Source organism: Botrytis fragariae, assembly GCF_013461495.1.
Source record: "Botrytis fragariae strain BVB16 chromosome Unknown tig00000112, whole genome shotgun sequence".
Taxonomy (NCBI): Eukaryota; Fungi; Ascomycota; class Leotiomycetes; order Helotiales; family Sclerotiniaceae; genus Botrytis; species Botrytis fragariae.
This window is the reverse complement of record NW_023500997.1, coordinates 748834-776014: the sequence shown is the minus strand read 5'-3', so window position 1 is coordinate 776014 and position 27181 is coordinate 748834. Positions and strand designations below refer to the sequence as shown.

Below are 27181 nucleotides of genomic sequence, written 5' to 3'. Positions count from 1 at the left end.
AAAAACAGTGAGTATGTGTTGATCTTGGTATGGAATCTCGGCGAATATGACCACGGCCTTACTGAGATGTTGAGTTGATTAGCGCTTGAAAATCTGTACTCTAAATTGTTAGTGATGAGATGATGTGCTGCATTTTGTACCTTCTAGGTAGTCTTTAGCCCAAGCTAGCGTCCGAAATTCGCCATAACACAGCCTCTCAAATCTTCCGAGTGACTAAACCTATTCTGAGGTTTCCTTATTTCCGTCGACCGAGTCTCTGAGACTTGAGACCACCTCCATACAGACTTCCATCATTTATATACCTGCATCAAGTTTTATTAAGAAAAAGCCTTGTTCAAAGCTTAGTAACACCTATATTATACACATTTCACCACTTCATATACAGGTGCTCATAACAGTCTGCTATAAGAGTTGCTGCGTTCTAAGGAGAAAGCGACAAATAGATTAAGGGTAGTCAGTCCTGGTACTGATCATGTAATGGAATTTAGTTAAATAGTTTTCGTTGTTTTTTCCTCCTGTATACTGTCCCTTTGAACCGATGGCAACCTGAAAACACCGCACAAACCAGGGCGGTCAGGTTCCACAGGCATGATGAGAAAAGGTACTTTAATACAATGATGCACATGTGGGAGGAAGAAATATGTAGTCCATGCGTCTACACTATCTAGGTAGGTACCTGACATCACCAAAAGTAACATGGATGCCGGGGAATTTCATCAACCATGAAAGGCTTAAAAGGTTGAAGGGTGTGCTAGGTATGCCCCTCTTTTCTCAGGAAACGACTTGGTATCATTCAATCAGCTAACAGGTGTTTTGTGCTTACACAGCCCTCTTACAAAGGGCGAATTTGGGGATTTTTTTAGGATTTTTGGAATTGCTAACCAAGCAAAAATTGATCAAAAAGTGCCAAGAGTATTCGAGTGAAAAATGGAGCGTGCACCCCCCCCCCCCCCCCCAAAACCCCTTTTAATGCTTCTCAAGAGACATCTCCTCATACCTTAAAAGAGGCATTGAAAGAGGCCTGCGTTATCCCTGCCGACAGTCGCCGCACAAGCTGAATTAGGTTTAAAGCAAATACCCACCTACTTACAGTCTAAAGAGTAGGTATCTGTCGGTACTCATGGACCACCAAAGGGCCCCTCATCTTATGGTATTGATCCACTCATGAACCAAATTAATCTCAAACTTCTTCATTCTGTATCGATATACTTAATCAAAAATCAGAGCCCGGAACCGAGGGTTTGAATTGTCTGAGACTGTAGTCGGAAAGAATACTAAGTATATCTATAGTACCATCATTGCCACTTCTTCTATCCATGAACCATTATCGCCCATGGTTCAAGAGAAAACAGCCGCTCGGAGGAGACGTAGAATAGAAAAACAGAAAGGTTCTAGATTATGAAAGTCTTTACGAGTAAGGAGCAAGCATCTTATCATTGGCGTAAAGGATCGAATAAAAAGTTCTATGCTCAGGTACCCATGTTTCAATGTAGATCATAAAAGTAGCTATAAGCCCACTTGCGTTCCTGGACCTCATAGAACGATAGATGTATCTAGATAAAGGTGGGTGGAGACGACAGCTTCTTTCTTGGGTGGGTAATGAGTTGTATTTGACTAAAAGGGTAATACGACGGATGACACCTTTATACTCTGTACCCAACTTATCTATCATAGGTAATTAGCTCTCCGGAGATTCGCACCCTTTTGGCCTCCATCTTCCGTCTGATGAGGGGATATGGATAGTGGCTGGTGAATGGGGAGAGGATGGATGACACTGTAGTTGATAAGTGATAATAATGGATAATGGCTCGGATGAATATGGTTAAGAGTGGATACCTAGTGGCTAAACAAAGTCGTTTCTCCTAATTGCGGGATTGATGAACCAATGAGGTATATCTGTCTAGCCTGATCGAGTATATACCCCTCGTTCGAGCTAATGTCATGTCAGAGTACTACCCTATACAAAATCAAGATTCTGCCAATATGCTGCCCAATGTGGCTTAAACTGTTCAATTGACATGAATTGGCCTGTGCGTCTTTTCAATCAATCGCATCTTGTCAGCGGCCAGTGGACCTGGTTTACGACTTTCGGATTTTACAATATTGGAGAAAAGAGAACAAGAAGTCAGTTTCAATGTCATGTGCATGCCAGTCAAAACCAGCCGCTCTTGCATGATTCATCCCAAACTTTAATGAAGAAAGATGGCATGCAAATGCTAGAGATTACTAGGATCTTTATGAACATGATTTTTTCAGCGTAGCACAGCGATTATACACGCAACTTCTGCTGCTACGAATCGACTCCATTATTGTTTAATGGAGAAAGATGCTGTTTTTCGGTAGTTTCCTGCAAGGTCAACCTCCCAGATGACAGAAGCTAAGCAGAGAGGAATATCCTCATTCTTACTCATCATTATTGGGCAATCTAGTAAAACACTGATTTGCTGGAAATGTTTTGTACTGGAGTGGACATGGGTATGGCATTTGTCAACTATGATCTGACCATCCTAGTTATTAGTCATTGAACGAATGTCTGGAGTTTAGATATGCGGAACGTCAAGAGCAGATATCTTGTAAGCGCATGATTTTTTGAGGTGGTGTATAGGTATTTCGATCAAATAAGGTGTTTTTACAAGAGCTTAAAAGCATAGACAACGATGGTTAAGCTTGCAAGTTGTAATATCAAAGGTAGCATATTTAGCAAAACCAAAGAACTTTATTCTTCTTGCAAACATCGATCATCTCAAATCCGTCGTGTTTGGAAACTTAAATCCATCACCCAAAGACTCGGTATAGGCGAAAATTCAACACAATCCAAATCAACCTCCTTCGTTTTGTATTGGCATCTCTGGTTACCCAACATAGTTCGTCCAAGCTTGGATGCTGTTCCGGTACAAGCCACTCGATCAGTTGTAGCCGAAATATCAACTCAAAATTCCAAGTGTTTTGTGTTGTATTCAGGATAAAAGCATCCAACTTTGAATGCCAAATCCATATCACAGTATATCTGTGGCACCATAGCCATCATAATCTCCTTACCCTGAAGGATTATCGAGCGTGGTTCATAAGAATACAGCCTCGAGTGCACATGAAGTGTAGGAAGAATTTTGCCGGAGAGAAATGTTCTAGACCGATCGAAATCTTTAATATGATTATGACCTCGAGGTGGGTATGGGGGTGGAGTGGACATGTCACGAACGATTTATCAATGTATCGGTCACGTGTACTAAATCCTTTTTGGTCTGTGCATACAATTGATAAGCCAATGAAATTATACTAGCTCGAGACTAAGTAGTCTCGAACTTTCAATCTTCTTTTAATCTTGGTTTAAAGGTCTAAACATCCAACCCTCCAATTTGGCATACCTCCTTACTATATATATCAACTATACGTATCTCTAAGTATTTCGAGTGTTAGCTGTTTGTTGTTGTTGCTTTTTTCTATTTCGTCGTTTCCTCATGTAGATTTTACGGAGTAGAAACCTGCTTTTTGCTCCTGTAATTTAGTGAACTTGGCCAATCAGAGCTGAGTAGCCCTGCCATTTACGAATCCTGTTCCAAGGTATTTTGGAAGTTTGCCAACAGATCACCCCTGGGATGTGACCGGCGTATTGCAATATTCACTGCAATTTTACCTGCAAAATGACATCGTCGACCCAAAACAGGGTCGCACCCCTGTGCAACCTGAAAACCGCAGAGATAGCATTACATTAGTAGGTCCATTGGACCCTGAAATCAATTTGTTGTACTCTCCTCTATAATCAATCGCCTATCTTTCGAGACTTAAATATCTGATGAAGGCGTTGATTTTAAGTGCATTCTGTGATTTCAGTTATTGATTTTAAACCCACAAATTCGTGCTGCTACGACAATTTTACCAAATCTTCGTTGTATGGAGTAACAAGCAACAATTGAAGAAAGCACCCTCAAAATGGCTCACCAAGACTCACCACAGTCTTCGCCGTCGTCTTCGACAACTGAGAACCCAATTGTTGCAGTTGGTAGAAAAGTAAAGTCCGTTCTGAGTACACACCAACGACCCACCATTCGTATCTATCGCGACTCGTCGACTGCCGAATCACGAAATGTACCCTCAACAAGAGACTTCTCTGAAAAATCTACATCCACTCCATTACCTCATGGAAGTACCCAGCAAAATCGCACAGGGCTTTCACAACAATCCGTCACTCAAGCTGCAAACCACCCGCTTCCATCGCAAGGAAATGCATTTACCAACCGCTTTCGATCGCTGTTTGGTCGCGGGGAGTACTCCAAAGAGCCCGAATCTTATGAGCATGAATATGACCCTGATATGGTAGATTTGCTAGATGTTATGGGTATGTATAGTCATACTAGGTTTTCAGCTACTAGACTGACTCTCTGCAGATCCTGAAATATCTACTCTCTCCACTCTTACCAATGTCCAAAATTCCCTCTTTGTGCCTCAAATGGGAGGTTTCGTTAATCGTCAGCCGACATATAAACTTTCAGAACGCCCTGGAGAAGTACGCACGATTGATAGGATCAAAGCAAAGTTGAAAAATCTACGAAGTCCAGAAAAACAAGCGGATGGTGATACATGGAAGCCGCCAAAATTAGAGTATGCCGTTTTGCCTGATGGAGAAAGGCTTGGTGGTTGGACGCCCGCGGAGGTGGATGAGCTAGATGATCTTGTCAGACATCAACTTCATTCCCGACGAGCGAAATTCAAGCGTTCAATGAAAGGATTTGGACAGTATGTCCGCAGACGTGAGTTAACTTTCACTCTTGGTCTGCTTTTGGCTAACTTTATTCTTATAGCTTTGGGACTATTCATCACAGTATATGCAACTTTGATTACGTTATTCGGTGCTGCCTGGGTGCTTTTTCTCATCGGCTGGATATCCTTAGGTTCTCGAAAAGCTTATATTGTCAACATTGTTGATAATGTCCTCGTTGCTCTTTTCGCAATTATTGGCGATGGTTTGGCCCCTTTCCGTGCAGTTGATACCTACCACATGGCCTATATTGCACACTATCACCGCAAAACTTGGAAACGTCGCGAGAAGCTTGGTCTCCCAGAGCTATGGGACCATAACGATCTCCCAGAACAACGCAAGGAAGATATTGCTCCACCTCCTCAAGTCGATATCGAGAGTCTATGTGCCCGTCGAATGCCCAACAGTTTCGCACGTAGAATTGCGCCACGTATACCCAAGAGGTACGCTGATAGAATTGTTGCTCGCAATCAAATAGAAGTACAACCAAATTACGAATATACCGTCCTCTCGCCAGAAGAGCAAAGTGTCCTCGAATACCACGAACGAAAATTCTCCAAAAGTCATACATTCTACAAGCCACACGAGACAGAGACCCATTACGCATTCCCTTTGAAATTACTTTTCGCCGTCGTGTTATTACTCGATCTACATTCTTGCCTTCAAATCACATTGGGTGCATGTACATGGGGAATTTCGTACAAAACTCGACCATTCGCTCTCACGACCGTCATTCTATGCTGTAGTATCACTTGCAACATCATGGGAGGAGTTCTAATATCCATGGGCGACAAACGTACACGCAAACATGACGTCATTGAAAAAATGATGAAACAAGAACTTACTTCTGAAGCTATCGAAACGATAAACACCCGAAGACTTAAAGAAGCAGAGGAGAGAGGAGAAATAAACCCGGAGATTAGAAAGCGGAGAGAAGAGGAAAAGGATAGAGAAGAAAATGAAGAGATCAAGAAAAGCTGGAAAAGTGTACCGAGTTTACCGAAGAAGTTGCTGGGCAAGGGCGAGGATCATAGACAACCGAGTTTGCCTGTGGAAGCGAGAAGTTCGAGTTCGAGTACGCATGTAGATTCGCCGAAAAGGGCAGGCTCAAGTTCTTCGAAGGATAAGAAGTCGAGCAGACGAGGTAGTACAGCATTACAGCCTGTGCAAGAAACTCCAACAGTAGCTCAGCCAACGTATCCACAGCCAGTAGCTAGAAGAGGGGAGGGCGTGTTACCGCCTAAGAAAGGGGTGGGGCAAAAAGTTTTGGCGGGGTTCAGGAAGGCTGATTTGGATAGAAGCTAGTGGCATTCTTGATTTTACTTAATGACTAGTGATCTAGGGGATCACTAAGATGAGAATATGATTTTGGAGAAAATATGGGATGTATATCTATTCGGACACTGTCGAAATTTTAGCGAGGCGTTTTTGGGAGGGTCGAACGAGCGAAGAAACTAGGTCTTTAATACCTATATGGAATACAACATCACGAGAGAATAATGAATATTGTATAATAACGATTTCCAATAATTCTCCTACCATTCTTCTGCACAGTATCATGATCATTGCTTGCTAATAGTATTGCGTCTGAACAGAAAAATTGACTTCGAAGCTACCTCTGATGATTTATTGACGATGGTCCATCCAATAGCCCACGTAATCGGGGAATTGGGTTGATACCCGCTTCCACCAATGGAAAAGCCCTCCAATTTTCTATGTGATAGACACATCATTTTTGAAAACGCTATAGCATGTTTTGAAGAAAGTCGAGCGATTTTCACATGGTAAGTTAAGTCTGGCTTCACTCTTTAGGATAGCTAGGAAACGAAATTCAATCATTATTACTTCCTTGCTCATTTTCCCAGAAACACAATCGCTGTCTCTAGGTAACTAAGAAACACAAAAAAGTCGTTCTCAAACTATGGTCTTTGGATATGCGCGGAACGTATTTTGGATAGAAGTGATTATCCCGATGTTCCGCAGGTGCAAGATCCCATCCATAACTTGTCAATTTCAATCAAAGCCTCATGTTTTATAACATCGTGGTTCTTTATCTCACAGCTCTCCTTCCTTTCAAGACCTTGATACCCAATTCAAAAATACGACACAGACGTAGCAGACATTGGAACAAAGACACTCGACTAGAGCAATTACATAGGAATCTTTGGCGTTGGTGGCGGTTGTACCCAAACTACCGTTTCATCACCTCGCCTTTCAGGAATCTTCGAAGTCGGTGGTGGTGGAACCCAGACGATTGTTTCGTCTCCACGCTTTTTCTGATTTGACACAAGTGTTGGAGGGATAATTTCGTTAGAGGTATCTATGTTTTTGCGGCTGAGAGCTCGTTCGATTGTTTCGTCTCCACGCTTTTTCTCGTTGGGTTCATCTATGCTTTTGCGACCAAGAGCCCGCTCGATTGTTTTGTCTGTAGCTGCGGCTGCGTCGTTTTCGGCGATTGTTGAGATGTAGTGAACGTCGGTCTCGGTGCCATGTCGGGCGAGGATTAGAGCGTTAGGTTCATTGCGCTCAATGATCTCGAAGTTTCCTTCTGTTTATTTGTGAGTTACATTCTGGGCCTTCATAGTAATTTTGGCGCTATATGCTATCATCGAGGTGTTAAAAATACGAAAATACCCTTATGTACCTTGTGAAACTACTGGTGCTGAAATTCCAACGACAGTGAGAGAAGAGAGAACGACGAGAAACTTTTGGAGACGCATATTTGAAATTGATGTGGAAAGTTTCAACAGTGATCTTGATAATGACAGAGGGATCCCAATTTTCAAAATAAGAAATGCCTCTCTCTTAATACAAGAATCCGATTCGTACGACGAACTTGAGATTCTCAAATCGGAGTATACAATGCTTCTAGTTGCCACAATATCGAAGTGATCATCCCATCGTGGAACACTCATGAAGGGTATGAAATCAAGATTTCTTTCGGAAAGATGCATCAGATGGAGCTCGGTATTCTACTTGACATTTTCTTGATTGTGAAATATATACCATTTTGCAAAACCAGAGTCCAAAGACTCAGACTATCGCTATGCTTACTTCCCTATAATTTGCATCCAAATGCTATCAACAACCCTAGCTTACATCATGAATTTGTATTGCTCGATAATGATTGTGCATCGAAGCTACATCACACGATTGTCAGACGCATCGAGGATACGAGTGTTGTGCACCTCAGACTGTGCAATGACCACTAACAAATGTTTTCTTTGCAACTCTCATGACAGTAGAAAGGAGGTGTCTGTACAGAACTAGATCCAATTCAATTCTTCGTTATACTGCGGCTCAATTTATACCGTGGTGGATATTCCCAAGCTTAAGGGATATCTACTTTATTTCACGGAAAGACACATGTAGTATTCTGACTTCTGCAAGTAGCCAAGAGTGGCAACCCATCCGGGAAAGTGAACATGCATTTCCCAATAAAGTTGTCAGCACATGATGATTGACCCGGAATACTTTTGCTGTTTTGGTGCTATGATATTCGTGGCGGAACTCGAGATGCTTCTTTTGAACGAGGTGATAACGGCCAGATCCGAGGAGTTCAAAATTTATGGGCATCTTGTGATATTTGGGTTTAGCGCATGGAATTTTAGTTGCAACTGATGAGCACTAAAATTGTTATTATACCATGAAGATGTTACGTACTGGGCGCTCGAGCCGTTAATTGAAGAAATGATTGAAACATTTTCATGATCCTTAATATAAACAACGAAAGTCTCGCACTTGAGAGATAAAGATCTTCTGTAATGAACACAAAACCCAAGTCCATCCGACCATCTCATGCGAACTTTTCATTTCGTCTCTCCTCCAAGCTTCTGTCCGCATCCATGTACACAACATACACATATGTGTTTGTATTCATTAGGCGACAGCCACGAGAACCTCCATAAATCAGATCGTACACCGGAATCGGTTCCGGTATCCGTTACCAGTGTTACACTTCACATGCAAGATTTACTATCTCAATTACGAGTCATTAGATGTGATCAGATATCTAGTAAAAGAGTTCGAGTTAGGAAGGTACTTTTTTTGGTGCAAATTGAATGCGTAGACGATAATGAGCTTTGGATCTATCTTCTGATAGTAAGAAAAAATTAAGATTGACATTTTGCTGAGTGTGCTTTTCCTCTCGCTCTTGTTAAAACCCTAATCTTTCAAGCATATACGCCGAATGAGCTGCTTACAGTTGGTTTGACGGCATGAAAATCTACCTGTAGATCTGGGGATCGCCATCAAAGAACTGTCAAGTTGTTTACAACTTTGAATGAAGATATAATTACTACAACGAATGGAAAACGGATTCTGGCTTAAACTTCTAAGCTTTATTTCTATGTAGTAAAAAGGAGCACCGAAAGAAATTTCGAAACTTTTCCAAGGCTTGAGTAAGAGGGCGGTGTGTTTAGAGTGAGATTCTGTGAAGTGGGAAATGAGATAAATACAGAGTGAGGAGGGGGCGAAGGAGAAGAGGGGTAAGGAATTAGAGGTTGAGATGAGGTTACCAATTATTTTTTTATGATTAAACTGTAATTGCAGAGAGGTGATAGTCTGTTACAGACCTAAGTCCTTGTAGGATTGCTAGTATTGCCACGATATCCATAAATTAGAGACCATACTTCATTTTGAACCCACTTCTAAAGATGTCAATGATTATCTACCTACTGCCAGATTTTCCAAATCTAACATTACGTCTGACAGCAACTCTTTGAACTCATCCGCCTCCTGTTCATCTCCCATCTTTCCTACGACAACCTCTAGTTCCTCCACCATTTTCTTTTGAGCGTTTTGATCATTAGCGTAACGCTTTCGCATGCCATCTCCTGCCTTTGATAGTAATGCTGTGGATAGTTGTAGCATGGCAATATGTAGCTCTATGACCACCGAAGACGATGATGAGGCAGGTAGGTTCACGGTAGATGTGATTGAAATCAGAGTCAACCATTCCTGTTTAATATATGATGTTGACTCTTCATCTATGACTGCGAGTAGAATGCGTACGATTTGAAGACCTCTTGCTGCTTCTGCGGTTATGGAAAATTGAGAATTGGTGGGTGGTGCGGTATCGGCAACATGGGTAAGAATACGGAGGAGATCTTCAGAAACCACTTGCCACCCATCCTGATTCAAGAAAGCTTCTACACCATCCTCAGTGGTCATAATTCCTTCGAGCGCCAGTAATATAGGATATCTGAAGTCAGGCTCATCCGCATTACTTATTTTGTATAGCTCAATGAACATGTCCATCATACCAGCACTTTCTTTGCGTAGATTTTCGTTCTCATCCTCACGAACCCATATGGCTAATGCTCTGATACTAGCTAGGATCAGGGGGTCCGCAGTAACCTTATCTTGAATAGAATCCCAGGTCAAAGTGAGTCTTGTTCCTTCGGATGTGGCAGCGGTTCCAGCTCGTGCGGAAGGGTGTAATCCAGAAGCACCGGCAATAGATGCATCCCATCTATCTCGCAGATATTCAATTGCCAAAGAAATAGTCTCAGCAATATCCTTTCGCAACTTTAACATTAAATCTGGAGGCATGGTGAAAGTTTTGGAATTTTCTTCATCGAGACTTCGAACAAGATATCCTATGAAGCTTGACAGAACATCAAATGCGGCTGCAAGTCGTTGTGAGATATTTGAATAATCACTATTATTCAATTTCGCCAAGAGTGACGGAAAGGATGATCGCAAGTCAATCAATAAAAGATTTACAAATAAGTAAGAAAACGGCTTGCTATTGCTTTCATTCTTGTTTGAGGTATGCATAGTTTCATCGTTAAACAACAATGAAGGGCATGTCACAGGGTATGCTTGTAACAATGCCGCTGCCGCCTGGGTATATGCAACTCTACCAGCAAGCGTAGGTTTCCTGTTAACTAACTCGCGAAGCAAGACAATTACAGACTTTAGCCACTTTGGATTACGTGGAAGCGCCTAAAAACATGTTAGACTCGGTACTTAGTAGGGGAAGTATTGATTTACCTCGGAAGATAATTTGGGTATAAAGCTTGAAATAAAAGATAAAAATGTAACAGCGTCAGTTCCTTTGAATACGACAAGGAGATTTGGGATCACTCGATTGATACTTTCATGGACAGCTCGTACTTCGATCGTAGAACCATTTGCCCAAGTATAATTTAAAATATCGAGAACAAGAGGGTATTGTGGCGCTATCTCTGTCAATGAAGAGAGATCCTCAACCTTCAAAAGTTCTAAAGAGCCTTCTACCTGGCTGACTATAGTTAACAGCGTTTGGAGAATAAGCTGTGTAGTTTCAGGGGAACTAGGTGGCATTAGCACGTGATTTACATACGAATAGTTGGAGTGTTACCTTTGAACAAGTGCTTTGACCAGCGGTCCTGTTCTTCCAGTGAGCTGTGGTCCCCTTCGGACATCTTCTGGCAAGAGTATAGAGAATGTATGCAGTACAGCTACTGCGAGATCTACCATATCTTTGGCTTGGGCCTTGTCAATCTTCCCACTGAATTGAGCTCGCAATAGTCGATCCAAAAACTTTGAGGATATAGATTCCCAAAGTATTTGTAGGCGTTCTGTATTTTTGACGAGCTGTTGTTCGTTGTCAAGAACGGATTTAAGGAGAGCAAGTCCTACGAACCTGGAAGTGTCGTCTTTCGCCTTTAGGAGGTCCTTCATTTTTTCAAAAGTTGCGCCAGGGCTACTGAGACCCGTTGGCTCAGAATTTGAGCCATTACCGACCTTTGATTCTGACATGCTTGATTCAGAGTATATCCAGAAATCTTTCATTCATCCACGTCGGAATTAGATAGAATTTTGATTTTGGAGTAGTGGTGGAATTAGGATTGGGTATCAAATAGCTTTCGGTCGGAATTCGGTAGAACATTAATCCGGAGGATTCTAGAGCACTCGAGACTCTTAAGTCAACGACAAAGCTATTCCAACTTACGACTATCGCAGAAGATGCAGATATTTCTATCGAATGTATAAAGATGGCCAGTTCATCTGCGGGTTATTTCGCAACTCGGCGACATCCCGATTCGTCGTCGAGTCGCAGTCCACCAAATCATCCCTCAGCCGAAGATGACAGCGATAACGATGATCCCCAAGCTGTACTTGCAGACGATCCACTTGACGAAGACGGCCCAAACCACTTCTCATTTAAGCGCAAACAGAAACAACCTGCGACGTCGAAATTTCTATCTGCATTTACAAAACCGATTAGTGGATCCCAGTCGCGGCATAATACACCATCGCCGAGAGGAAGCACACCAAGCCCAGGGAATGGTCGAGCGTACCCAATAGGAAATAATACACAACATAGTCCTACGCCGAAAGATGGAGGCCCATTGGATTGGTACATTGAGGGGCCAGGTCGACGGGTTGGATATGAGGATATGACAGCTATTGATTGGATCTTTGAATATACGAAAGAACGACAAAGGCTACGGACGTTATACTCGAACGCAACAGGATTGGTTGGATATGTACAACAGCTTTTGGATGCAAGTCAGATATGGATAGTTCTTGTTCTGACTGGGCTGGCAGCCGGCGCATTTGCAGCCGGAATCGATATTGCCACGGATTTTCTGGCAGATTTAAAAACAGGATATTGTCGAGCTGGAGAAGACGGGGGTCATTTCTACCTCAACAAATTCTTCTGCTGCTACGGATATGACAGTGTTGCCAAGTGCCGTGATTGGGTACCGTGGAGTGTTGCGTCAAACATTGGTTCGGCGGGTGGAAAATGGTTTATAGAGTATTTCTTTTTTATATTGTTTTCGGTAGGTCGAGCCCATCGATTATACCCGGTGCAATTGCTGACATGGACTAGTTGTCTTTTGCTTTCATTTCAAGTGTTTTGGTACAGGAATATGCTTTATATGCGAAGCATAGCGGTATTCCTGAGATCAAAACTATATTAGGTGGCTTTGTAATTCGGCGTTTCATGGGGATCTGGACATTGGTTATTAAGTCCCTTGGACTGGTGAGTTTTGTTATGATATATAACCGGTTAGATACTGATTTAAGTAGTGCCTATCGGTTGCATCTGGAATGTGGCTTGGTAAAGAAGGCCCGCTTGTACATGTAGCATGTTGCTGTGCAAATGTGTTTATGAAATTATTTGTCAACATCAATGGTAACGAAGGTACGTCTAATTTCTGAAGCTTGAAACTCGATCTTCGCCTAATTTAATGTTCAGCTCGCAAACGTGAGGTACTTTCAGCGGCCGCAGCTGCTGGTATATCAGTTGCCTTTGGGTCTCCCATTGGTGGTGTGCTCTTTAGTCTGGAGGTAGGTACCCGATGATTTATCATCATGTCTATGAACTAATTAAGTTCAGCAACTCTCATACTACTTTCCCGACAAAACTATGTGGCAGAGTTTTGTCTGTGCCATGACAGCTGCAGTAACTTTACAAGCATTAGATCCTTTTAGAAGCGGAAAGCTTGTTCTATATCAAGTTACTTATAGTACTGGTTGGCATGGATTTGAAATGATACCTTATGCTTTTCTAGGTATCTTAGGGGTAAGAATTCTCTAGTGAAAACCATTACTTCTGCAGTCTAACATCGATCAGGGAATTTACGGCGGACTTTTTATCAAAGTCAATACAAGCATTTTTCAATGGAAGAAGACTGCTACTTGGCTTCCTGGACCGATAACACAGGTTATGATTGTTGCCACTTTGACTGCTTTAGTCAACTACCCAAACCTTTACATGCGAACTCAATCGTCTGAGCTAGTTTTCTCCTTATTTGCCGAGTGTTCGAAGCTTACCGATGACCAGTTCGGATTATGCAAAACTGGTGCTGCTACTATTGGAACAATATTTTTATTACTATTTGCAGCTGTACTAGGCTTCTTCTTAGCATCCATGACATTTGGACTCCAAGTCCCAGCAGGAATCATTTTACCTTCAATGGCAGTAGGAGCGCTCTTTGGTCGTGCCGTTGGCATTCTTGTCGAGATATGGGTTCATAATTTCCCCAAATTCTTTGCATTCGCCACCTGCGAGCCAGATGTTCCATGTGTTACTCCCGGTACATACGCGATTATTGGAGCTGCTGCTGCGTTAGGCGGTGTGACTAGAATGACAGTTTCAATTGTCGTTATCATGTTTGAGCTTACCGGAGCTCTAACATATGTGCTACCAATTATGATCGCTGTCATGATCAGTAAATGGGTTGGCGATGCTTTCGGGAAGCGTGGAATATATGAAAGTTGGATTCATTTGAATGAGTATCCATTCTTGGATAACAGTGATGAGACACCCATCCCTGATATATCTGTTCGGCAAATCATGACTCGGATTGAAGACCTTGTCGTGCTTACCGCTACTGGTCATACTATTGAATCTTTAACCAATGTTTTGGCAAGTCATCCATATCGCGGCTTTCCCGTGATCTCGGATCCTCGAGAAGCTATATTATTGGGATACATATCGCGTGCGGAACTTCAATACAATCTCAAAATGTCCACGCAAGCTCCTCGGTCGCTTCGACCTGAGACGGAAGCATTCTTTTCACACCAACCATTTGCGGATCCAAGAACGACACTCGATCTTCGACCATGGATGGATCAAACACCTATCACTTTACCTTCACGATCAAACCTTCTCCTCACTGCAAACTATTTTCAAAAATTAGGTGTTCGATATGTTCTTTATTGCGATCGAGGTGTATTACAAGGATTTTTGACGAAGAAAGATGTCTGGTACGTATTGAATGGTGCAGAAGAAACTAGAAGAACGAATGGACAGGATGGTATGGATATGGAGACAGGACTTGCGAGAGAAGCAGGAACAGGGGAACATAGAGGTCTATTGAATGGTGATGAAGATGATTTGGTGCCGTTAACACCTTCTCATGACCATGCACCAATGTTATAATGAATGATATTTAGATTAATTGAAATGTTACACTTTTTTCGATCAAGTACTGCGGCTGTTGAGTGTAGTCTCCCGTTGGTCAAGTTCGCAAATGGCCTTATCGCATTTTGATACGACAGGCTTTCCACAGGGTCAATATTGGGCTGTGCTGCATTGTTACACTGCTTATGGAGGGGTAGCTCTCACAATTTCATGTGTCGTAGCTATACAACATTAACTTCGCCGAGCACGTTTCAAAATTGGAAGAATGATATGAGCAAATTCGTACGACTCTATCTCATGGAGTTATATTGAAGAAGACAGCGAAGCAGATAATTATCATTTGATTAGGTCAATATATTTCACTGGAGTCTTTCGCAATAGTCGGCATAGAAACGAAGCCTAAACGTTTACTAAACTCCACTATTAGCTCGGCATCTACGCTAGTGCAGCATATCGACCCCTCTTAACCCCTGAACCATATCTTTGTTGCCGTGATCATCCGACCGTCGGTGTACGAAGCTCAAGTGTTTATTTACATCTAAATTTTCTGCATACGATTAGAGGCAGCGAATACGGTGTCTCGTATAATAACCTACAGATATGTCTATCTACGTACTTGTATTGCATCACGTATGTAATTGTAAGTTTTACACCAGTGCAAGGTACAAATGTAGCATAGCCTCTTTCGACCAAGCATGTGGCAAGCATGCTCAAAGCAAGGTCAGCACGGCAAAGGCAACTAAACGCCTTATGAGAGGTCAAAAGTCTCAAAATATGCCAAGCCCCAAGAGTTCATACCTTTACCTTGGATAAATATTTGACGAAATAGTTGTGAATGGTCCGTTTTAATTCACTTTAGTCCTTCGTAGATAGTTAGAGCGTGTTGCAAGGCTGTGAATCCCTGCGTTCGTCATCAACAGGCAATTCATTAGATCATCACCCCACCATCATCATATTAAGCTACGCCCGCCACGGTTTACTTTTTTCCATTATTCAAACATCCACGAGGACCTTTAATTAGATCTTTCATAGTCTACCTACATAAACTACTTGAGAATCCTTTTGTTTACGAACACCCTCCAAAAAACCAAACTACAAAAGACTATTAAAATCTTACTTCGAAAGAATGGGGGTAAGCTTTTAAAGTCTTCATATACACATAAATCAAGATGTACGGAAGACCAAATACTAATGCGTATCCGGGGGGACAGCTAGCTTCTAAGATGGCAGCTGCACAGCAGGCACAAGGAGGAGCTCCTCCAGCTCTTCAAGCTGGTCAGCCACCATATGTATGTTTACTCCTTCTTGCAAATCCCCAATGTCTGTTTGTAAATGAATGTTTGCTAATTTAATTTAGCCAACTGGCGGTCAACCACAGTATGGTCAAGGTCAGCAAGGTCAGATTTCTTCACCTGTGCATCCATCCCCATCCCCCAATCCGCAATATCCATCGTATGGTCAACCGTCCCCATCTCCTTATGGTCAGCCTCCGCCATCTCCGTATGGCGGACAGCCTTCACCCTACGGACAACCTCCAGCGTCTCCTTACGGGCAACCTCCATCGTCTCCTTATGGGCAACCTCCAACGTCGCCCCATCCTCAGTCATATGGGCATCCTCCACCTCCGCCTCCACCACAGCAACAGCAACAGTACAATCAGTATAACCCACCATATGGGCAGCCCCCACCTCCCCAACAGTACCAACAATATGGTCAATATGGTCAATCACAACCTCCTCCGCAGCAATATCAATCGAATCAGCCCTATCAACAGCAACGTCAGCAGCCATATCAACCATATCCATCGAACCCACGAGATCAGCCTCCCACACCAACGCAATCATTTCCTCCTCCTTCGCAATATGGACAAAGTGCTGGAAACCCACTAACACAATCTCAAATAGGTCAGCAATATCAAGCCTACCCTGGTGGCCCACCACCACCACAAGGAGGAGCTCCACCTCGCGCCGGACCTTTGGGTTACGTTCCAGGTGGAAGCTCTATTCCACCACAAGCGGTTAAGCAATCTCTTGAGGACACTATCCGAGAGAAGAACTTGGGTAATTTCTTCAGAAACCCTCAAATTCTCGATCAGATCTGCGCCGTTGCTCCTCAAAAAATTGATCAACTCTGCCAAACCTGGAACGTACCCAAGGAATTGGGTGCTGATATTGTAAAGCTTGCTTTATTCGACATTATTCTCTTCGTTGGTATGTTCACCAAAAAAATTGAGCGACATACAATAAAATACTGACTCCGTGAAGATGACAGTGGTTCTATGATTTTCCAGGAGAATGGTTCCCGTATTGATGACATGAAGCTCGTATTAGGAAGAGCTGCATACGCCGGATCTCTATTCGATGCCGATGGAATCGAGGTGCGCTTCATCAACAGTGATGTACAAGGAAACCACATTCGATCTGAGCCAGAAGTTGAGGAACTTGTCAAACGTGTCCAATTCAAGGGTTTGACTCCATTGGGTGCACAACTTAGAAACAAGGTTGTAGAGCCATTGATCATGAGCAAGGTCAGATCCAACTCACTTCAAAAGCCAGTTTTGGTTATCGTTATCACCGATGGTCAACCAGATAACCAAGATGATGTTTTCCAACTTGTGAAGAACTCCTCAGCCGAGCTCGCACGTACTCCATATGGAAAACAAGCCATTTCTTATCAATTCGCACAAGTCGGCAATGACAAGCAGGCTACTGAATTCTTGAAGAAACTCGATGACGACAGAACCATCGGAGATTTGATCGATTGTACATCCAACTTCGAAGCCGAACAAGATGAAATGGCCCGAACCAACCCAGGAACAGACTTGACTCCCGATTTGTGGTTATTGAAGCTTTTGGTCGGTGCCATTGATTCCTCCTACGACACCAAGGATGAACAAGGAAGCCGTCCTCCACCACCCGGCGGTCAATATGGACAACCACAACAGGGTTACGCCCCTCCTCCAGGCCCTCCTCAAGGCTATGGACAACAACCTGGTGGATATCCTCCACAACAAGGCCAATATCCTCCTCAACAACAGGGCCAATACCCTCCTCAACAACAAGGTCAATATGGCGCTCCTCCTCCAGGTGGTGCTTATCCTGGTCAACAACAATACAGACCAGGTGGAGGTCCACCAGTTCCTCCTGTAAGTACATTTCATTAGCTTTCAAGGCAGAAATATACTAACAGAAATCTAGCGTTACTAATTGCGCATTCATAATTCTGAGAATCTATCTCTCTGGGGGAAAGGCAATCTGAGTGGGATACAATTTCACAATATTCATTAGGTGATAAATGACAGGAATGAAATTACGACCTTCAGAAATTGACGAAATGTCCAAATTTTCATATGATACGTTGGCTTTTTCGAATTAGCAAGTTTACTATTTATCTGTCTAATTTTTCTGAAGCTTTTTTGACTGTGATGATTTGTATATATTGAATGAAATCCTAGTAAAGTTGTGAATGGAGTGTACCATCAGATTGTTCTCGATACATATTGATACGATGTCAAAATATTAAATCTGATCGGATCGGTAGTATTTCTTTGAGTCCTTGAGCAGGTCTACAAGGTAGCTTAATCATTTTGGTGATGTTCTTGTAGGTCTACTCTCGGCGAGCTTCAAGTTCAGTGTAAAGGAGTTCAGCTCACCAAGAGCACATTCATCGCAAACACAGAAGTAAAAAGAACAGCTAACCTTGAGCTTAAAACTCCCGTTCCTGCCTCCATTTTTTAAATCCGCTAAACAAATGTAAAGACTAGTTTAAAATCATGAACTGTTTTATACCCCCAGATTTTCAATCAATCAAACTGTCATTCTGTTACCACTTGGTTCAAGGCTCACTATAATAAATTTCCCTGCAGCGGCCGCGCCACCACGTCACAGCTTAATAACTTCCGAGCTTTGAATCTCATCCCACCACCTCTCAAGCTTGTGCTACTTTAACCACCTCGTCGCAGAACAAAACGCACCACGCAGAACTTCAATCTAACATCGGAAACTTCTTACAAATTACGTGCAGGTCCTGAGATACTTTCCATACCGGCATAATGTCTGCAAAGATCGATAAGATCATTGCGCGTTTGCAAGAAAAGTAAGAATTCATAACTCCTCGCTCCCTTCCTCTTACCCACTCCCCTTCTTCCCTCTCACCTCACCTCACCTCACCCAACATCATTCCTCTCACACTACTAACCACTCCCACAGAACTGCAGAAGGCACCTACTACGAAGCGCACCAACAAACCCGCGTCGTCGCCTCCCGCTACATCAAATCCCAAAACTACCCCGCCGCAGCCGACATTCTCTATTCCGTTTCGCTCTCCCTGCTCCAAGCCGCTCAAGGCGGTTCCGGCGGCGATCTCGCTCTCTTCCTCCTCGAAGTCTACAACACTTCATCCCTAACCTGCGATTCCTCATCCAAAGGCCGACTCTTCACCCTCCTGCGTGCCTTTTCCCCAGAGGAACCAAGTCGCAAGCGCTTCATCACCGAAACCATCGCGTGGAGTTGCAAAACCTCTGCGTATCCAGCCGGCGATCCGGAGTTGCATCATGTGATAGGAAGTTTGCTTGCAGAGGAAGGAGAAGTATATGATGCGGAACGACATTTAATACTCGGCACGAAGGATTCCGCGGAAGTGCTGGCCAAGATGGAATATGAATGGTATCTTGAGGATGATAGTCATACTGCGGCGCTGTATGCGAGTCGAGCTGTGTTGCCCTATCTACTGGTTGGGAATGTGCGGGATGCGCGCAAGAGTTTGGGGATTTTTACGACCCGTTTGCGAGAGGCGAATGCGGGGTTGACGGTGCAGGAATTGGGGGGCGCGAATGAGGATATTAAGATTTATCCTTCGATTCCTTTGTTGAATTTTCTGGGATTGTTGTTGGTAGCGGTGCAGAAGGGAAATTCGTTGGATTTCAAACAGTTGATGAAGAAATATGCGGGACAGATGAAGGAAGCTGGGGAGATGTGGGAGGAGGCGTTGACGGGCGTGGGAGAAATGTATTTTGGCATTCAGAGACCGAGACAGGGAAATCCATTGTTGGATATGATGGGGAGCATGTTTGGGGGTGGGATGGGGGGTGGAGCACAGCAACCGCAGGCTAGGAGGATTGGACAGTCGGGGAGCGCACCAGTGGCTGAGGGCCTTGATTAGAGCAGAGGCTTTACGTTGAATGGGGGAGTAATGGGTGATTGATGGTCTCAAACTACAGTTGCTCAACTCCAAAGAAGGAAAAAAGATAGATACCAATACCAATACTCCGTAAAACTACCGCAATTTGAAGGACCAACCCTGGGTATCCCAATTCCCATTCCATGCATCCGTCTAAACTTTACGCCATTTTGAACATATTTGTCTATACCTCAAGTATTACAAGCGTGTCAGTCCCGCAGTTTACTGCATGACATATCCAATACAAGTCGCTGCTATGCTCTTATTTGCAGATTTGTATCGCATCTCTGTTACGAGCATGAGTTCTGCAGAATTTAACCACGCTTATCGAACAACCCCTTCATTTTCCGATTCAAACATCCAATTATCATCTGACAAGGCAGCCGTCTTCGCGCGTAGACTATTCCGTACTGCTTCTAGTAATTCTAGATATCTTTTTAGTATCATCCTTGCGCAGTTCCAATACTGATTTTATGTATGAATTTGGTGGGACCCAGTGTACAAAGAAGTACATATTAGGCAAGAATCGTACTAACCAGCGGGTTCACTCGGCGCACGATTGCGATCTCGTTGATGATGTTTTATCGAATCATTTAGGCGTTGTCTTTCTCCTATTTCAGAGGTTGCATTAGCATTTCTCTCCATAAAAAGGCCTTTCCCTCTCCTCCTTTCACTTTCTTCTCCTAGAAACCTAAAGAAAAAGAAAAACTCACTCTCTTCCTCTCCCTCAACTCCAACCATATCCTCATCATCAGCCCCAAATGATAAATCCCCTCCCGGATCTATTCCCCCTCCCAACATCATACTCCCAATGTCAAAATCGCCATTTTTATCCCGCATTACTATATCCGTCGTGCCATCGAACGACAGGGTACTATTGTTCCGACTTCCATTTCTTTCATGTCCATTATGAGGGAAAGAATGGAAATTGGCATCGCGATCGTTGGAGTGTGAGGAATGGGAAGGAAATGTAGATGCGTGGTCCAGACGAAGAGTTTCGGCAGATGTACTAGTTGAGGAAGTGGTTGGACGACGGGGGAGAGATGGGATAGGATGCGAGGGGCGGGGTTGGTGGGGGTGGTGTGAGAGTAGGAGTGGGAAGGAGTGGTGGAGGATGCGGTGTGAGAGGTGCGGAGATGGGAGGGAAAGAGATTGCGTCGGACGGAGGGGCGGATGGGAGCATTGGCGCTGGTGGGATTGCGGCGTTCGGGCATGTTGGATGATGTGAATTGGTTCCTAGGTCTATGAATCGTCTGTAGGTTCGTAGGTTTGGGGAAGTCTTGGTTTGTTTTCGGATGCGGATTTGGTTGTGCAGAAGTAGAGAGAACCAATTGAAGGAATGACAAAGGTACAGAACGTATATCAATATTTAGAAGAGTATATTTATGGATGCTGGTATTGTACTGTAATAACCAAATTTCCCAGTAACCACTTGTCGCATATGAATCTCACAGAACCAAGAGCTATGGGTAAACATTGGATTGTTGTAAGGCTGTAAATATTGCATTAGCGGGGAACGAGCATGAACAGGGATCATCTAGACAAATCAGACGAAACCATCCCATCTACTCTATAGAGCTAGCTACCTAGGCTCCTAGGTACACTTTTTGGCCTTGCCACATTGATTGCCTTGTCTCAAGCGATTTTAATGTCTAGACGTATTCTCTTTCGAGCCAGCACCTGACAACCTACCTAGTAATTGTTAACATCACGATTTCTGATTTCTCGAGTCTTCTTATTCGTGGAATTTCTATATTCATAGGTCATCTAACTTCCTATTAAAACGTTATCAACCACCAGACCTAGATTATCACTTCATCATGAATACTAATAATCAAACACATCCTCAAGTCCATGTATTTAATACTCTCCCTTTAAATCAATTTGAGAGAACTCGTGATGCTGGCAATACTGCAATTTCCAGACCACAGGTATATCGTTCCTCATCAACCACCAATTCTCTTTTTTGGACTAACGAATAGAACAGGAAATTGCCCATTTTTCTTATGATGATAATCACGAGTTTCATTTAGATGATTCTTCGATTCGCTGGTATTATCCGCCTGATATAGGGACGGATCTGAATCGCGGATTTGAAACATTCCGTAAACATGATGATTCAAAGGATGAGCATCTGGAATCTTTATTGAGGGCATTAATGGAGAAAGAGAAAACGACAAATGTCAAGATCGAGGCAGATATTATTACGTGGAGGGGGATGATGACCAAAGTTCGTCTATATTTAGGAGAAATAAGCAAGGAAAACACTAATGAGAACGGATATAGATTATTGCGAGTTTGTTTGACTCTAGAGATGGGTTCCAGATGAATGCCACGTGTTTTGAGGTGAGTTGAGTAATGGGTACGGGTTTCAGATTTTCGGGACTAATCGAGGTGAAGGGGACAATGTATGCTTGGTGATAAACTATTGTCGTGTGGGCACCAAGCTGACTTGTATAGCTTTGTCGAGGAAGATCACCAATATAAAGTCATGACCAGAGCTAGACAAGATGCACGACAGCGACCTCAACCAGGAAGACCTTCTGGAGATATGATGAGTTTTTGGGGTAGGTCTGAGGTATCTTGGATGGATGTTCGTAACCTTCATTGACTTTAGATAGGATATAAGTTCGAAACTTTATGTCTTATGCCCACTCCGTGGCCGGAAACGTCTCGAGATTACATCGAAAATCGAGATAGTGAGATTGTCAATAACCATGCTCAATATTGTTCCATTGTGAAAACAAAAATTGGAAGTAATGCTTTGGTTATTGGTGGAGAAGTTGACGGGAGTATGTTTACAGCTTATAGCCTGATGATTCGTATCTAACAAGAGTCCAGTATACAAGGGATCAAAGTCTGAGGATGGAAAGTCTACGGAATGGCTTGAGTTAAAAACAAGCGTGACTCCTAGACATAGAGGAGATGAGCAGAATTTTGAGAAAAAGCTTCTGAAATTCTGGCTCCAATCATTTTTGCTTGGAGTTCCTCATATCATAGTCGGGAAACGAAGTCCTGATGGAATTCTTCAAAGCGTCGAAAGAATCAACACGGCCCAAATACCTGGAATGGTCAAGAGAGGAGGAAATAATTCATGGGATGGAGATATGTGTATCAACTTCGCAAATCAGATTCTCCAATGTAAGTCGGATCCATTGTTCATTCTTGTCATGGCTAACAAAGACAGTCTTGAAAGCAACTATTATCGGTGATGGTGTGTGGAAGATTCGAAGGAGAGAAAAATCCATGGCCATTGAGGTATTCAAGGTTGAAGAAAAGGGACATGGTGGCATACTATCTGATGAATTTGTCGAATGGCGAAATACACTTAATCAACAAACGGTCCTCAATTCTCATGCCGAGAACAGCAGAGTGCAGATGAACGGTCTGAATGTCACTGCGGGAGATGCACCTCAAGCCGCTCTAGCTGATATACCTATGAGTTGACGAGTTAACGGGTTGATGCAGCAGTGAATAATCACCTAGCAGCAAGCAATAGCTCCGACCTCGGATACGCCCAAAATGCATTAAAAGCTCGGACACGGCACACTCAACAGAATGGAAGAAAGCGAAGATCAGAAGAGAAAGGTAAAGATAATCTTTTTCTTCGGACGCTGAGACACGGCTTGCATTGTTCTGACATGTTCTGACACCATCGTGCGCCTCCCTCGATACTCGAAAGTAGTTCTGTTGGGATGACATGATGTTCATCCCCGGACTTCCCCTCAAAAAAATACAAGACTAGGGAATCCGGTGAAGAATGTAAAGGTATAATTAGATTTTGATTGGGTACTTAAGCATATATGTACTTGAATATGTAATATTGGATAAAAAAGAAATCAGAAAAAGAAAAAGAGCATTTGATATCAGAAGATTTTCATGTCGTTCCTTCCTCAACCTTCCGATATGGCTTAAGCTGAGGTTTTGGGTTGATGAGCGAGAAGGGAAAGTGACATAAAAATCGACTTTTCTGTCCCGTATACACACGATTGACCCACTCAATTCACGTCTTATTGCCCAAAATCTCAATTTCCTACGATACATACTTTTTTCTGCCAATTTTGTTGAAATTCGACCTTTTCCCTATAACCCAATCCATTCATTTCTCATCCTATCAAAGATATCCTCAAGGAAAACTCCAATCATTTCTTATTACTCTGTAAATCTGGAACCAAATATACCTAGGTAAAGGGACGAAATGTACCGAGGCTTACGATTTTCCAGGGTTCAGACTCTGAGCCATAGCCATACCCGTGGAACAAGGCTATGCTCCTTCCCCATGATTATGAATCGTTCCCAATCGACAGCTTCCGGAGCGGCTACAAAACCAGAGGGTGAAGACGTGCGAGATTTGGATGAGATTGCGAATCATCACTTGAATACGAAGACACCTAGATCCTATAAATCAATTGTTGATTCTACAGCGACGAATACTGCGACTTTGGATCGGAGATATTCGCAGGAGAATATTGTCAATATGAACAAATTCAATCATCCGTGAGTCACGAGCTTCTTTCTCCTTTTTGTTTTTGTGAAGGGAGTTGGGTGGGAAGGTTGGACTTGAGATGTTTTGATGGTTATACATACCTAGTAGGTATATCAATGACGAAAGAAATATACTAACAATGGAATACGTATAGTATATATCCCGATACCTCGCATTCAATAGAAATGAGAAGAAAGAATAAAACATTAGGTCTCGTTCCTCCTAATGTAGAAAGTCATAAGCTTCAGACGACAAGATGTGAGTCTTTTTGAGGATCAACTTAATCTGGTTCTCCATTCTAGAGGGTGGGTGGTCTCTGTGGAGAGAATATGCTGATTTGATACAAGGTCTTCAACAATTAAACGCCAAGAAGTCTCCTATTGAAAAGTATATGTATCTCAGTAATCTGAGAAATAATAATGTGCATTTGTTTTATCGATTGGTGCAGGAGAACTTGACGGTATGTTTTTATTTTGATGTTATGGGGGTGAGGGGGGGAGGGGGTGAGGGAATGAGATACAAGTAAAATGATTGAAATTGGCACTGACAATTGTGTGTAGGACATCACGCCTTTGATATATACACCAACGGTTGGAGAAGCATGTTTGAGATGGTCAGAGATCTATCAACAACCCGAAGGTATTTTCTATCCTGCCCAAACTCCAACGTCAAAAACTGACAGAATTAGGTTTATATCTCTCCTACCATGATCGAGGAAATCTAGAAGAAGTCCTCGGCAATTGGCGTCATTCAGAAGTTGAGATGACGGTTGTTACTGACGGTTCTCGCATTCTTGGTTTGGGTGATCTGGGTGTTAATGGTATGGGTATTCCAGTTGGTAAATTGGCATTATATACCGGTTGTGCTGGTATTCATCCTTCCAAGACCTTACCAATTACCCTGGATCTTGGTACCAACAATGAAAAGTTTCTTAAAGATCCATTATATATGGGAAACCGTATGAAGAGAGTTTCTACCAAAGAAGAAGCTGAGTTCATGGAGGAGTTGATGGTGGCTTTAAACAAGATGTGGCCTGGGTATGCTTCAAATGATTCCGGCGGACAGAACAATTGACTAATTCATGAACAGGATCATTGTTCAATATGAGGATTTCAAGAATCCTTTCCCATCTCTCGCAAAATACCAAAACAGGTATCCTTGTTTCAATGATGATATTCAAGGTACTGGCGCGGTCATTTTAGCAGGTATCATTAATGCTTTACGTCGAACAGGTATTCCTGTCAAAGACCAGAGAGCTGTTTTCATGGGTGCAGGTAGTGCTGGTGTAGGTGTTGCTCAACAAATTGTGGAATTCTTCCGAAAAGAGGGATTGACTGAAGATGAGGCTCGTCGTTGCTTTTGGTTTGTTGATACCAAGGTATACACTCTGCCATTCTTGCTTGGAATCAAAAGCTAATTTCTCTAGGGTCTGATCACGACCGATAGAGGTGATAAGTTGGCTGACCACAAAGTCTACTTTGCCCGTGATGACAATGAGGGAAAACAATACAAAACTCTTCCAGAAGTGGTTGAATATGTTAAGCCTACAATCTTGATGGGATTATCCACTATCCGAGGAATCTTCGATGAGTCTATTGTCAGAAAAATGGCCCAATTGAATCAGAATCCGATCATCTTTCCACTGTCTAATCCTTCCAGTCAAGCTGAATGTACATTTGAGGAAGCTATGAAATGGACCGATTGTAGAGCTTTGTTTGCTAGCGGAAGCCCATTCCCAGATTATGTTCAGGATGGCAAAACATATTCTGCTGGACAAGGAAAGTAAGTATTCCCGTGTGCCGTATTGCTGTGTTTGAAATCTAATGATATTCTAGCAATATGTATGTATTCCCTGGTATCGGACTCGGATCAATTCTATGCAAAGCCTCATGCATCAATCAAGAGATGGTACGTTCAATCTGCCTGACGTTTCTTATTAATTCCAAAATAACTAACCAATAATCCCACAGATCTACGCCTCGGCCGAAGCCCTCAGCACCTCTCTCACACCTTCCGAAATTTCCGCTGGTCGTCTCTATCCTGAACTCAACCGCATTCGCGAAGTAAGCGTCATTGTTGCTCGTCAAGTAATCCGCGCAGCCCAACAATTCAACTTCGATCGTGAACCTGCTATTCGTGGTATGAATGATGAGCAACTGGATGAGTGGATTAGAGGAAGAATGTATGATCCAACATTAGCTATCCAAACCTCGGGCTTGAAATCGACTGTAGGACAGAAGAAGTCGACGCCTAAATCATTGCTTTAGTTTTCTCCATGATAGAAGGGAAGCTATGAAGATAAATGAGGGCTCTGTCGTAACTAATTTTGTGACGGCGCTTACAGGCCAGGGGGCTTGGTCTTGGTGGGGTTGGTGCAGATGGGTTCCTAGGTGGGGGATGCTGGAACAGGGAGTCTTGGGGGATATCGAGAGGAGTGATGGAAGAGATGTGGAAAGAGTTGATAGGAGGGAGAGGAGGGTGTCGATGCGAAGACGGTTATAGATTGGTTGATTGATTGATTGATTGATTGATTGCATAATGGCATGGCGTAGCTAAGCGATGGTTTTGCATTTCTTTCGTTTTCTTTGGCTATAATGGGTCGCTGGAACTCCTGTTTTAAAGGGGTGATGGTAAATCAATAATGGATGGATGGCTTTGATGGAGGAAAAAGGGAAGAGTAAAGAAACTCTAGTTAATGGATAGATGAGAAGATAAAATTGATAGATTGAAAGAAAAAGCTTACCTCAAATGTCGCAAGACGAAAATGAAATTGGTCTACCCTGATCATTAATTCTGCAAACAAATTAATGAAAAGAATTGAGTTAATCAAAAGAGTTGAATGAATGAAGATACTCAAGTGTCATTTATTCATAATCTATTCAGAAGCTCCCAAGTC

General features: G+C 42.8%; 10 protein-coding genes across 10 annotated transcripts; 6 read left to right on the top strand and 4 right to left on the bottom strand.

Moving 5' to 3' along the window:
* Positions 1 to 3930: 3930 nt before the first annotated feature.
* On the top strand, positions 3931 to 6061 carry Bfra_007809 (putative integral membrane protein; the record flags this gene model as incomplete). Its single annotated transcript, XM_037338177.1, has 3 exons — positions 3931 to 4336; positions 4386 to 4748; positions 4800 to 6061. 3 exons carry the CDS (start codon positions 3931 to 3933, stop codon positions 6059 to 6061), a joined length of 2031 nt encoding a protein of 676 aa, XP_037190240.1.
* Positions 6062 to 6906: 845 nt separating this feature from the next.
* Positions 6907 to 7476, bottom strand: Bfra_007808 (uncharacterized protein; the record flags this gene model as incomplete). The annotated part of the gene is made up of 2 exons (XM_037338176.1): positions 6907 to 7304; positions 7401 to 7476. The coding sequence occupies 2 exons, from the start codon at positions 7474 to 7476 to the stop codon at positions 6907 to 6909; spliced, it is 474 nt and encodes a 157-aa protein (XP_037190239.1).
* A 1945-nt stretch (positions 7477 to 9421) lies between these two features.
* On the bottom strand, positions 9422 to 11503 carry Bfra_007807 (putative duf1941 family protein; the record flags this gene model as incomplete). Its single annotated transcript, XM_037338175.1, has 3 exons — positions 9422 to 10705; positions 10754 to 11054; positions 11103 to 11503. 3 exons carry the CDS (start codon positions 11501 to 11503, stop codon positions 9422 to 9424), a joined length of 1986 nt encoding a protein of 661 aa, XP_037190238.1.
* A 236-nt stretch (positions 11504 to 11739) lies between these two features.
* Positions 11740 to 14639, top strand: Bfra_007806 (putative chloride channel protein 5 protein; the record flags this gene model as incomplete). The annotated part of the gene is made up of 6 exons (XM_037338174.1): positions 11740 to 12531; positions 12582 to 12734; positions 12782 to 12896; positions 12951 to 13042; positions 13092 to 13277; positions 13329 to 14639. The coding sequence occupies 6 exons, from the start codon at positions 11740 to 11742 to the stop codon at positions 14637 to 14639; spliced, it is 2649 nt and encodes an 882-aa protein (XP_037190237.1).
* Positions 14640 to 15790: 1151 nt separating this feature from the next.
* On the top strand, positions 15791 to 18017 carry Bfra_007805 (putative transcription factor protein; the record flags this gene model as incomplete). Its single annotated transcript, XM_037338173.1, has 4 exons — positions 15791 to 15910; positions 15979 to 16831; positions 16886 to 17766; positions 17819 to 18017. The coding sequence occupies 4 exons, from the start codon at positions 15791 to 15793 to the stop codon at positions 17825 to 17827; spliced, it is 1863 nt and encodes a 620-aa protein (XP_037190236.1). The 3' UTR covers positions 17828 to 18017.
* A 655-nt stretch (positions 18018 to 18672) lies between these two features.
* Bfra_007804 (putative duf410 domain-containing protein) lies at positions 18673 to 19781 on the top strand (the record flags this gene model as incomplete). Its single annotated transcript, XM_037338172.1, has 2 exons — positions 18673 to 18716; positions 18830 to 19781. 2 exons carry the CDS (start codon positions 18673 to 18675, stop codon positions 19779 to 19781), a joined length of 996 nt encoding a protein of 331 aa, XP_037190235.1.
* A 342-nt stretch (positions 19782 to 20123) lies between these two features.
* Bfra_007803 (putative upf0220 domain protein) lies at positions 20124 to 20639 on the bottom strand (the record flags this gene model as incomplete). Its single annotated transcript, XM_037338171.1, has 3 exons — positions 20124 to 20224; positions 20336 to 20410; positions 20513 to 20639. The coding sequence occupies 3 exons, from the start codon at positions 20637 to 20639 to the stop codon at positions 20124 to 20126; spliced, it is 303 nt and encodes a 100-aa protein (XP_037190234.1).
* Positions 20640 to 20641: 2 nt separating this feature from the next.
* Positions 20642 to 21035, bottom strand: Bfra_007802 (putative upf0220 domain protein; the record flags this gene model as incomplete). Its single annotated transcript, XM_037338170.1, has 1 exon — positions 20642 to 21035. The coding sequence occupies exon 1, from the start codon at positions 21011 to 21013 to the stop codon at positions 20642 to 20644; it is 372 nt and encodes a 123-aa protein (XP_037190233.1). The 5' UTR covers positions 21014 to 21035.
* A 584-nt stretch (positions 21036 to 21619) lies between these two features.
* On the top strand, positions 21620 to 23246 carry Bfra_007801 (putative protein rai1 protein; the record flags this gene model as incomplete). The annotated part of the gene is made up of 8 exons (XM_037338169.1): positions 21620 to 21730; positions 21787 to 22029; positions 22086 to 22145; positions 22200 to 22207; positions 22260 to 22366; positions 22421 to 22591; positions 22641 to 22940; positions 22987 to 23246. 8 exons carry the CDS (start codon positions 21620 to 21622, stop codon positions 23244 to 23246), a joined length of 1260 nt encoding a protein of 419 aa, XP_037190232.1.
* Positions 23247 to 23997: 751 nt separating this feature from the next.
* Bfra_007800 (putative nadp-dependent malic enzyme protein) lies at positions 23998 to 26552 on the top strand (the record flags this gene model as incomplete). Its single annotated transcript, XM_037338168.1, has 9 exons — positions 23998 to 24296; positions 24440 to 24543; positions 24633 to 24745; positions 24846 to 24924; positions 24974 to 25322; positions 25375 to 25663; positions 25712 to 26067; positions 26121 to 26193; positions 26256 to 26552. The coding sequence occupies 9 exons, from the start codon at positions 23998 to 24000 to the stop codon at positions 26550 to 26552; spliced, it is 1959 nt and encodes a 652-aa protein (XP_037190231.1).
* Positions 26553 to 27181: the final 629 nt, after the last annotated feature.